General features: G+C 42.5%; 1 protein-coding gene across 1 annotated transcript in view; it reads left to right on the forward strand.

The window, feature by feature from the left end:
• Positions 1-271: 271 nt before the first annotated feature.
• si:ch73-217b7.1 (ensconsin) overlaps positions 272-12,584 on the forward strand; it is a gene marked incomplete in the record, with an annotated part of 29,901 nt that continues 17,588 nt past the window's right edge. The window contains 2 exon segments of the mRNA XM_035679324.1: positions 272-431; positions 12,451-12,584. Coding sequence (XP_035535217.1) covers positions 386-431; positions 12,451-12,584 — 180 coding nt within the window.

Here is a 12,584-nt window from a genome sequence, read left to right on the forward strand (position 1 = left end):
CACCTTGCCCCATCTCAAGTTTATCAAGCAGTCTTTTTTTTAAAGCAGTACCAGTATCATTATTCAAACAGGGATTAGCCAACTGCTTAGTTAGGTAGGCATAAATACAAATTCTACTCTTTACCAGGTAACACTTATTGGGTTATAAGGTGCCTTTAATGCCCAATATGAAGTAAATGTGTGAATGACTGGGACTAATAGTGGGAGAAAAGTTTATTTGGCCTCTAACGTGAGATTATTAACACACTATTGCACTTCCTAGATTAGGTATCTGCCGGTGTCGTCCCCCACCTGTCCGGGGGAGGGTGCCCGGCCGGTCTCAGGATCCCTCCCGCAGGTCCCTCCGGTTCCTGCAGTTGATCCCTCTCAGCTGACGTCAGGAGAAATGGCGGACCAGGATGGCAGCGACGCATCTCCTCCCGAGTCCCAAGGTGAGTTCCTACCGACAGAAAAGTTGACTGGATTTAACTTTTTACACGGGCAAACTGTGATTTAAAACTCTTGTGCACTGCTCAGCGCAGAGTCTTCAGTTCGGCTGGTGTTTGACCGCTGACGGTGACTTACAGAAGAGACTAAAGTACACGGAGCCGGGTCGGTCACGGGAGTGGGATTAACGATCAACCGACTCACGCAACCGGTTGCTTTACGTTCAATAAAAACTCGACAAGTCCTCTAAACTACCTGCATAACTGTTTTTTAGTTTGACCGTAGTCGTTAATAGACATTTTGAGCTCCTCCTGCGCTCACAGACACCTGTTGCTGACATTTTGTCAACTCGTCGAAGAGAGCTCCTTCAGCCGACGTGACAGGTGAATTCATGGAAATGACCAGAAAGCTGGTTCTTCGGGTGGCAGTAGCTGGCTTTATAATGTGTCTTCAGGCTACAGTTTTGTTCTCAGACTTTTTCAAGTGTTTTTAAACATGTCCACAGTCTGGACAAGCGTGTTAACTCCTAAAACTTTAGTGCAGCACCGGACAACCGCACACCTGTGGCCCAAACACTTAATTTCTGGTTTCGCGGCTGTCGTCATTTATCACACTGATGTTAGGACTGAAAATGGCTACTCATAGCTTCACTACTCTACGTTTAAGCTGCTTTTTCTATTAGCCTTTTTGTCTGGTGGCATGTCATTTTAATCCTTATATGTTATATAAAAACCTACAAAGCAAAATAAAATGGGTGTGTTTGGTATTGTGTGAGCTGCTGTCAGTCTAATAACTTGCAGTTCAAGAGCAAAGCATCAAAGCATTGACCACTTATCACCAGTGGTGTCGCCAAAATCAAATAAACAAGAATAATGTGAATAATATATGTTTTTTTTTATTTTTTATAATTCAGTACTGAATCTAAAAAGAAGCAGGCGCAGTGGTGGTGCACAATTCTCTGTTGTTTGAAAAGTGGAAACCTATTTGCAAGTTTTGGCACAACAGGTGTTGTCCATTAGCTGTTAATGGCAGAATACCTGCTGTGACATCACCCATTGGGTTGTTGTCAGAGCAGTGCAACAAGCCTGACACTGTACGCTCCGCCATTAGATGGTCGGTTGTTGTTGCAGGGGTTTGATCATTTGAGCTACTGACTGGGAAATGTTTGTTTAACTTTTGACTATTAATCACCTTTTATTGAAATGTTTTTCCTATGGTAGTGAAAGTCTCTGACATTTGATAGTAAGAACTATCTTCACTATAACTATAGAAAGGCAGACTAAACTAAAGTTTGAGTTGAAAAGTTAAGATTGTATTTTGTCAGGGAGTCTTTCATATAGATGTATTAGCCTAGTTCATGATGGGAGCTGTTTCTGATTTGAAGATCTCTTGTGACATTCAGTTAGGGCTGCGGAACTACGGATTATTTTCATAATGTCGATCGTTTTCTTGATCAATCTATTAGTTGTTTGGCCCATAAAATGTAAGAAAGTGGTGAGAAAATAACCTTGATCACTGTTTCCTAAACTCAACATGATGTTCTTAAATGTCTTGTTTTGTCCACAACCCAAAGATATTTAGTTTACTGTCATAAAGAAACCAGAAAATATTCTAGAAATATGGAGTAAATAAAAATATTGCCCGTCTAATTCAACTCTGCTGCCAACTCTTGGCATCCATTTTCTGTAACATGATGCTTTTGAGCTTTTCAGTTCTGTTTCTAGCTTAATCTTCATAAACAACCTCCACATGCATTATTTATCTTACATTCCCATGCTGCTGTGAGCTTTAACATTCACAATGCGCTGCACCACTGCACCTTTTACAGTGAAGCTGGCTCTGATGTTGTGATCACGGTCCTGTGGGATTATCAGCGGTTCTATCAAATCTTCCACTCACACAATGCTTCGCATATCTTTTCTCACTCTGTGGTAAAACCAGTTTGGATATCTCTTTCTGTATCAGCTGTTTGATTTCTCACTTGTTGCTAATGCAGGACACACGAGAGCTTGGTCACGTTACCGGCTGTGAATGTATTCCACTTTACCTGCACACGCCTTCCCTTCAGGCATGGCCTTTTCCTTTATCTTTTACCTTTTCATTAAATGGCCCTTGTTTACGTGATTAAAACACTTTTACACATCTTGTTTCATCCTGCTGGTGTGTTCTGCCTACAGCTATCTTTTCTTGAACTGCTCACTGTTACACCTGTACTGTAACAGTATACTGCTCACACATCCCCTGACTGGCAAGAAGGACAGCCTTCCCTGCAGCCCCTCTTCACCTGCACCACCATGATGATGATATTTCCTAATCCCCTCCGTTTAGTCATCTCGTCCACCTCATGTGGGTTGCAATCAGCACTAGTTAACCCTATTTGTAATACAAGCACTACGCTTTTTGGCTGGACCACAACAAGTGGGCCAAGCCCTACATACGCGACAGTCCGAGACTTGAGATGAAGTTACATCATCAGTTTCCTGTTTGGCCGTTGCTCTTTAAAATGAATATGCACGAAGGAGCCTGGCTGTTCGTATCAGAAGTACACTTCTGTCCGGGTAAACAAGCGATGCTCGATACAGCGGATCGCAATATAACCTCATGAATTATGTGTTCGTGGAGTGGGTGTGGCTTCTTCTGCAGCAATAAAGTGGAAAGGACCATCCTGTGATGATTCAGATTTTGGTATTTTGTTATGATTATTTGAAAGGTGTCCTGTGGTAACTTCTGTAACGATTTGGTGCTTTACAACTAAAACTGAATTGTTGTATTTTATACTGTTACACATCACGTCATTGAGGGCCCCAGCATGGGAAACACAGATAAGACTTTGCTTTTAGCTACGTCTGTATCTCACTATAAGATACACCGATTAGCACTTCCAAATACTAAAAATATGCATGTGGCCAAAGCTTTTTTAATTAATTTGTTGACAGTGGTGATTAAGAAGTAAGAATAAACTCACATTTATTAGTAATGTTTAGTGTTCATGCAACAGTTCTTGTGTCTGCATCTTTCTCATACACACAGGTGTGAGGAGGGTGTGTAGCCTAGCCTATCCGGTTTAAGTCTGAGTGTAGGATTACAGCATTACTCTATCCTGCAGGGACAAAGATCAGATTGCTCTTTCATGAATACCGGCATGTGTGTTTGTACAGCGTGTCCTCCCTAAGCAGATAAGGAACAAAGTCTTTATAATAAATATTTGAAGGGTCTAAGAATCGGATGTGTTCTTCAGTAAATACTCTGTACCAAGATGTTGTCTATATTAGCATCAAAAAAGAAAAAGTGCACCTGTAACATTTAAGCGAGGGTCAGTGTGTGTGTCTTTAATCCTTTAGTTGCCCTGCTGTCTTCAGCCACAGTGTCTTGGTGGCATGAAGATCTCAGGCTGTCGTGCTGGTTGTTTGGTCTCTGTGTGTATTTGTTTTAGAAGATGTGAGATAACTGAACAAGCAAATGGTTGTTTGTTCAGGTTATTGGACAGGCCTCCTGTAATGTGGCCTGTAATGATTTCAATAACTTTATTGCCCCATCATTTCTCTCTTCCTTCCATGGCCCCTACCTTACTGTGTGTTCTCTTTTTGCTTTCTTTATTTCTCACCCTTTCAGACGCAGTGCATTTACACATGCCATGTATGAAATGGAAGTGAAACACACCTTACGATCCGTTAAAGCATTGTGCAACAGCACTGCTCAGTGCTCCGATACAAACACTGATGCACTGCATATTTCTGTGTGCTATTCCTGTAAAGAGGCAGCAAGCTATGAATGAAAAGGTTTCCATATTTGCTGTACAGCTGTGGTGTGTCAAATAGCTGATGGCTCTTTAAGTGCAGAATGGGGCGGGGACATATACCATGTGCTCTGTGAACACACCCCTTCCACCGGGGCAGCTCCAGTACTGCATTGTTTGCTTTGGTGTGTGCATAGGAGTGCGTCCAGAGTTGTGTGTGTGTGTGTACATTAAATTAAAGTGTGCCCGTCCTCTGCTCTCTCGCTTCCCACTGCGTCATTGGTCCATGTGCTGCTGTCGTCAGGGAAACCCTTTACCGGCTCACCTTCCACCGCTGGATTTGCACTGAATATTTTAACGGCCCTGCTGCCCTCTGTTACCCGTGTGTGTGTGTGTGTGTGTGTGTGTGTACTGTGCAGCCAGTGCCTGTGTGATGTGATGCTTCTGACAGGTTTGCATTGACAGAATAGGCCCAGCAATAGCGAGGCGAGGAGGGACGGGGGCTGCAGTAACAGTAGTGACAGCAGCAGCCGCATCTCTTGAGGAGTGAGGAAGTCAAGAGAAGTGCAATTTCTCCAGCTCCCGACCGAGCCAGTCTTTTGGATTAAGTCTTCTTTTCTAAGCCAGACTACGAGAGCTCATCCTCAGACTCGGTCGCACTCTCTCTGTCTTTCACTCTTTCTCTATGCCTGGCACTGCCAGCGCAGGCAGAGTGGACATGCCACAGTGAACAGCTCTGTTTGACTGTTTCTCCACTGGCCCTCATCATCTCTGCACGTTTGTCTTGACTCTTTTCTTTACCCACCTCATTTGATAATTTCATTTCCTCCATCTCTCCTGCCATTTTTGTCCTGTCCTGTTCCTTCTCTCTTCCTCTCCCTTCTTTCTGTTGTCTCAGACATAGAGCAGCAATGTGCATCCAGTGGATTTAGCTTTTAGCAATAGCTGTTAGCTGTCCACATCTTCACTGAGAAGAAGGCTTTTAGGGGTGACCCCCGTCCACCACCATCGTCTGGCATCTCCCCCCCCCACCTACCACTGCAGGGTGAGATGGGCAGGGGTTGGGTGAGTTAGCCACAGGCTCGAGGGTTAGCAACAGGGAAGGCGATGCCAGAAAGTAAAGGACGAGAACCAGGAGGAGGTGGAAGTGGCTGCACGCAGGGCAAGCGGAAGCTGAGGAAGGGAGGCAGCCGTTCAGCAATCCCCGCTCTCTTCACCATCACTGAGGAAGAGGAGGGGCAGAGACGGAGAGATGCTTGCAGGAGGAAGAAAAGAGGTATGGAGGGAAAGGATAGAGGGCAACTGACAGGGTTGTAAAGTGGAGATCACAGTGAATTTGCATGCTCTGGTGCTTTGTGCTGCTTGAGCTTCATTTAAACTGTTACATTTGGTGTGTGTGTAAGTGAGCGAGGGCATTAGTGTCTGGGACAGAGAGATTTTTAACCAGTCTCTGGAGAGTCACGGGAGTATTGAAAAGAGCTCTTTATTTGTGAAACCTTGAAGACAGTTGTACATGTGTATTTGTTATTGTGATGTAATGAATATATGTCAGGAGCTTGGACACTAAGAAGTAATTGCATTCTACTGCTATGCATCAGCGAGCGTATGTGTGTATCTATTTGCGTGTGTGTGCGCACTGTTTGCTCTTGCAGAGGAAAACTCCTCTTAACTCCTCTCTCAAGCTTAGCCATCTGGAGACAGGTGGCCGACAGGTCTGATGAGAAAGCAGTATGTGTGTGTGTGGTGTGTGGAAACCAGCTGACAAGGCAAGATTGGGTCAACACAAGGGCAGCAGATGAGAGTGAAGGTGCAGTCCACTTCACACGTGCATGTGGTTATAATGCATCAGTAAGCAGAGCGCTCAGTCAACCGGACAGCTTGTACCTGCAGTCACAGCAGGTATAAATGTGGAAACTCATTTAACTGATCTTCTCTTGTTCTTTTGGGTTTCTTCTAGAACTTTTAAAGGTCTCTATTTATTTACATTTTCATTTAGTTTCAGTTTCAGTAATCCATTTCAGTCTGATTAGAGTATGTATTAGTAGTGAACTAATGGGAGGGAAAAAGCTATGGGCAATGTTTTATGGGTTTGTAGTATTACAGACTAGATCTGAAAGTCACTGGATTTATGGTTTGGGCAAATGTGGGTCAGCTAACACGAATAATAAATTGGTCAGGGTCCCTCTGAATCTACAGTATGCTGCTGCTCTCTAAAACTCTGGCAAACAGGTTGTGCAGTGACACTTTAGTGATGCAACTGAGCAACTAGTTTAACACAATTCACAATACTTTATGTTCATTCATCCTCCTCTCACATTTTTTTATGGTTTTCTGTTGGTTCAAGTGCTATTATAAAGTTTAATGTGTGTAATAGATTGATTGAGGAAGGGTTTGTTCTTTGACTTAGGGAGACAGGAAGGTGATCAGATATTAAGGTTGAATTGAATTTAATCAGCTTTAGTCATACAGTCTTACTCAGCTCTATGCCAACCTCATCAAATGAAACACAATGATTTGCCTCTATACTAACAGCTAGTATACAAAGAAAAATATAAGATAATTGGTCTGATTATGAAACTAAATAATTACATTTCCTTCTAGTGTAAGTGTATGGTTTGTCCATTCTGGGTTCCTGTATCAACATGGCGGCCTCTGTAGAAGAGTACACAACACAACGGTTCTTTTATTTAGGTGATTGTACACTAATTAAAACGTATCTATGAATATAATATTCCGTTTCTGCCGATAGATCCTCCTAAATGTTACACACTGAACCTTTTACATGTGTGACACTTTACTTTAAAATGACAGTTGTGCTTTGAAACTGTCTTTATTTCAAAGATGCCAAGTGAATGTATTATGTGTCAGGCTGTTTTGTCAAGTTCAACCGTAACTTACATTTCAAATGATCTGGATAGGAATACTGCAGTCTTTATTCCTCAGCTACAAAAAAAAAAAAAAACGCTCTTATATGTATATAAGGATGACCTGGTTTGCAGTGTTGGCGTGGATACATTATGTTAATGTAATGTAATGTAATGGTGCTTGGTGAACTGAGAGCTAGTTTTGATTTATATAAATTGAGCAAATGTGCTTTTTTAGTGTCATAGGGTGACTCTATATACCTCCTGTCATCTGAGCTGAAACTTGTACCTGCCATGTGCAACAAATGCAGTAGCACCCTCCTCTCAGAAAGGAGGACTCCTACCCCCTGCCCCCTTTTTGCGTCTCTGTTGGCTGGAGCTTAGCGTTTAGCTTAGCATTAGCAGCAGCTAATCCTCTCAGGCTGCAGGGGAGGCAGGAGCCGCACCGTGTGCTCGCCTGCTACCCACTGGCCCGGACAGCACAGCATTAATCGCTAACTCTGACCATTTAATCTGACTGCCAATGAAGGCGGATAGATTGGGGGTGGGGAGCGTGTTGGCGCTCACACACACCAGCACTACGGGAGGGAGGGGCAGATTAAACAGTCACACTCTCCCCGTGTCCCACTCTCTGTCTCTTTTACACACACACACATAAACACACACACTTATGGACAAAAGGATGGGGGTTGGAGAGTCGCCACAACCTGTCTCACACTGAGTCGGCTCTCAGCGACAGTGACACCGACCAGAGCTGACCCCTCTCCATTTCTCCCTTCCTGCTTTCCCCTTTACTCTGAAAAACTTGAGTTTTCGGTGTCCCTTTTTCGGGGGTTGTTGTTTGGAATTTCTTCTTGTAGCTTTCTCCTTCATGCCCTTCACTGCACCATGGACTTTGGATTCCAGCTTATCTTCCACTGTGTAGGATGTTTTCAGGAAGTAGGAATGTTGATTCTGGCCCTCCGATCTGACTAGTCGGAGTGGGACGCCAACCAGGGGTTAAACAGGTCTCATCCTGGGATTGACACCCCTGGAACCATGAACCAAAATCCAGGTAAAGACTTGCGCTTTGATCCCAGGACTCCTGCATATTTTATTGATCTATCGACACAGGTTGAACAAGGTGCCGGGTAGGAAGTGAACACAAGTACAGTGCAGTCTGTTAGTAACAGGACCCTTTTGTTTTGGCTCTGTACTCTAGAACATAGGATTTATAATAAAACATGGCTGTGGCGTTAAAGTACAGGCATTCATCTTTAAGGTAAGGGTAAGCGTCAGACAGGTCCTACACTGTCAACCCAATATGGATTTGAAAACCCCAAACACTCTTAAGCTATTGTTTGTTACAGTGTGTTGTGAAAGTTTGTCTAGTTTCTTTTTCTCATTAGAAGAATTTGGAGTTTCAATATTGTTGCACCTGTTCTGTGGCATACTTACCACATATTTCTTGGTTTATAAAAAATGGAGGAACCTCATGTATAAGCATGGCAAAAGGTGGTCAAGGTCTTTAGAGGTTCACTCGTGGACATTTCTCACAGCTAGCACTGTGCTCCAACTGAAATAGTCTTTGGTGTGTTTGAAAGGTTGTTAAATGGCTGTCTAGTGCTTACAGGCAAATGTACTCGCTGCTGTTTGAGGTTTGTTTGTTTGTTTAATGACCTCTACAACAGATGAATGAGGCTGTGAGAGGCAGCAGGAGGAAACACCTGCACCAGAAACAAGTTCACCACATTTCATGATAGTGTATTAGGAGCCGATGAACTGTTGTAAAGGTGTAAAAATGCTGTCCCATTTTGCCTGTGCACATATTGTAGAGATATGGGAGCATATAAAGGAGAGATGATGTGGAAAAATGACTCCTAGATCACTCCTAGTCTAATCCTGCATTCAGAGCATCCATCTCTGTGTTGCCAGTACACAGCCCTGCCTAATCTGCACACAGCCTCATCTGCAACCCCGAGCCGCAGGACACCATTTGACCTCAACTGACCTCCTCTCCTGTATGTAGGAATGGCCTCAGTTCTGGGGTTTCTGTGTATTTGGTAGACTCTGTTTAGGCAATGCAAAGTGATATCCGTAGACTTTGTTTTAAGTTCAGTCAGAGTGGGAAACACTCGGCACAGAATGTGTAAAGCAAAGCTGAAATGGCTGTAGGGTTATTACACACAAACACACACACATTGATACTGACATGGCATCATTTATTCAACATCCACATACTGAGGATAGCCCACATCTAGCTATTCAAAGATAAAGGAAATCATTATCCAACACAATGTTGTACAGTAAAAGTTTGCAGTCTTTTGATGCTACACACATAGAACAATAGATTTATTTAAATTTACATTAGAATAACATATAAATTCAATCATATACATAAACATACATTTTATGTATATGAATTGAGAGAATTGACAAATTGAGACGTGCAGCCCATTGCCTGCAACTCTTCCTGTGATCGCTCACTGCGGTTGCTCCTTCTTGTTCCATTACTCCCTGCTATATTTCAAACTAATCAGCTGTCAAAAAACATTAAAAATGACAATTCACTTTGCATTTCTTGTGAATACTACTTAATAATAAAAGTCAAGTCGTGTTTCACCAGTTAAATAACTCAATACAGCATTTTCCTGTGAGTGTGGCCGCAGACACCCAGGTCGTAATATTTTCAGTATATAATTACTTTAATCATTTCATTCTGCAGGCTGGATGGGAAGCTTTGGTTGGCCTGATGTGGCCTGCGGGGCCGCCAGTGGTGGACCACTGCTTTTAAAGCACACACCTGCTTTCATTGGTATCCCTCTCTGTTAGTCATATGTATGCTCTGTTTTTCTAGATGTATCATATTACTACTTCCAGCTCAAAAGATCCAAGTTTCCCACAAGAATTTGCAGACAGTTTCTGTGGGAGTGGGTCTATAGATTATATTAACCATGAATCATTTCAGTGCTAGATGCATGCATGCTGCTTTTCTAATAATACTATATATTATATTATATTTTATGAATTCATTGTAAATGTAGCAATTTTTTTCTTGACCAGTCTCCATTTGTCTATCACGCTTGTTCTCTTCTGTGTCCTCGTGTTTCTGTGCCAGACGTTTCAAAGAAGGGAATTGTTCCTTATTTGTGTCGTACGTGGGGGCCAGCTCTACCAGACGAGCTACAGGGCGCCCCAGGGTGTGTCTTTTTGATACACACTTCTATGAAAGTTTATTGATAAAGAGCCACTAAATGGCATAGATATTTGAATTAAATCCTGTTTACATTGTTAGGGTTCTAAAAGCCATTCACAAATTCCCAGTGTAGTATCTGACTGCAGCACAATAAACTCCTCTCTCCATGAGCTAATCTTTTGTTTAAGGAAAAGGATTTTAGGGAAAGGAATACATTGACCAGACATTATTATAACCTGGCCCAGCCCCACCTTTCCTGTTATAACAATAGCCATTATGAAACCAGTTCCAAGGCTTGTGCACCTGAGGCTGGGTACATCTGTTAATACTTGTGCACAGACCTCTGTTGATGTCCCATAGACTGCGACATGCAATACCACTGCAGTTATGACCTCACATCTTTTGTCTTTGTCCAACCTGTCCTTTGTGAAATTACCGTAAACCATCTCTTCTTGCCTTTTGTTGGTTGCAGTGGCAAAAAGTCTCAGCAGTGCAGCAAGTAAAAAAATATATAAAAGAGCAAACTCCATCCACTGTGATGAAGGCCAGAAAAAAGGTAGTAAGTGCACTCTGAGTTAAGATTGTTTCGTCAAAGATACAATTTGAATACAGATGTTTGGTCTGTCCTTCTAGGCCTTCATCTCTTCCTAATATTTTAAGCTTTTCCAAATTTCTATTCATTAACTGGAATTTTAGATATTATTTAGTGTATATGGCACACATCAATAGCTCTGGTATATACAGTATAACACATGGCTCAGTACAGCAGTTCTCAGTCCTTTGTATCTGAATACACTTTAGCGTCATAGGTAAAGCATAAATATCACAGGCTAATCTGATCATACAAAACTCAGCTGAGGGTGAACGTCAGTAGTAGCATTTTATTATGCGGAAAATGGAGATGCAGTTCTGATTGTTACATTTAAACCCAGTGCACTTGAGCTTGTTCATCCAGGTGTAAGAGAGTCCACTGTGGATATGAACTTGACCTTTGCTCCTCTTCTATCGGCAACATTAATTCTCCTGCTGAGCTAACATGTCACTGAAGCGAAGAGCTAAAGAAGCCATGTCTAAAAATATAGAATAGGGTGTGTAGCCTGTGCTATTTCAGGTAGATTCCACGTGTTGTAGTCTGTCGGTTTAGTCTGGCTCTGGGGAAACCATTTAATTTAGTCTTCGACTTTCTGGGACATATTGGTCTCTGTGGAGACCTAACTCTCTCTGACAGGTCAAGAACCCGGTCTGCAGATTGTGATAATGTTTGCCACTATAATACCGTTTGGCCTTGACTAATTAAGCCAGCGTTTTACCCCATTTTAGAACATCTGGGAAAGGCTTATCTGTTTCTGCATTAGGCCCAATGTTAAGCTCTGTGTCTGTGTCCAGGAGGCTGCCCTGAAAGTGCTGAGTCACCCTGAGCCTGATACCACCATTAATCAATAGCCTCGCTCTGAGCTGAGTGGAAACACTGCAACACACCGGGAACATTTGAGAATACAGGGAACACAATATATATCATCTTACCCCATTTTGTTTCCTGTCAGGTTATACTGCACAAGCCCTAAATGTTGTCAGAAATAGAGCTTGAGAGTACAGTAGAGGCAGCACAGACAGACTGCCAGGCTGAAGGTGGTTTACTTTAGGTTTGTTTGGGCACTTTCTTCTTAATCAGTCTTTTTCATTCACATAATTTGTCTTGTTCAGTTCCTCTTTTACTTTCATATTGTTTTCTCACTCTTTTTTTTTTGATACATCACACACACACACACACACACACTATTCTAGACCTTACCTTACTATGTGTCTAAACATATCATCAGCCTTAAGAATACTCCTGACACCTTATGGCCTGTGACAACACGTATTGTAAATGAGAATTTTCCATCTACGTTCATATTAAAAGAAAATGATGGAATAGCTAAAAGAAGAGGTTGATACTGTATAAATGATCAAACTCTCTGTATTCTTCCAATAAAAGTTTAACTTTAGAGCTAGAAGTGAGAGGACATCAGTCAGCAATTGCTTTCATATTTATATTGCAGTTATTTGTACCAATCAGTTACTAGCAGAAAGAGATATCCCTATGCTGTATCGGAGAGACACAAGTCAATAGTATTGAATAAATACTGTCTTCATGTTAGAAATGATGCATTAACATGGTTCTCTGTTGGTCTCTTGTTTCCCTCGTGGTTGCTTTCTCACAAAGTTTTTGTTTTTGACACTTTGGTCTGGTTTGTCTTTTTCCCCAGCGTCTTACTCCCAGTATAAATCGGAGGATGGCAGAACGTCTTCAGCCACCCGCCCCAGCTCCGCGGGCTCTGGGCAGACCTACACTCCCACCCTGACCCCCACCCCCACCCCCACCCCGACTCGCACCACCACC

This window comes from Morone saxatilis, unplaced genomic scaffold (assembly GCF_004916995.1).
Source record: "Morone saxatilis isolate NCDOM2014 unplaced genomic scaffold, NCSU_SB_2.0 Contig7, whole genome shotgun sequence".
Lineage (NCBI taxonomy): Eukaryota > Metazoa > Chordata > Actinopteri > Moronidae > Morone > Morone saxatilis.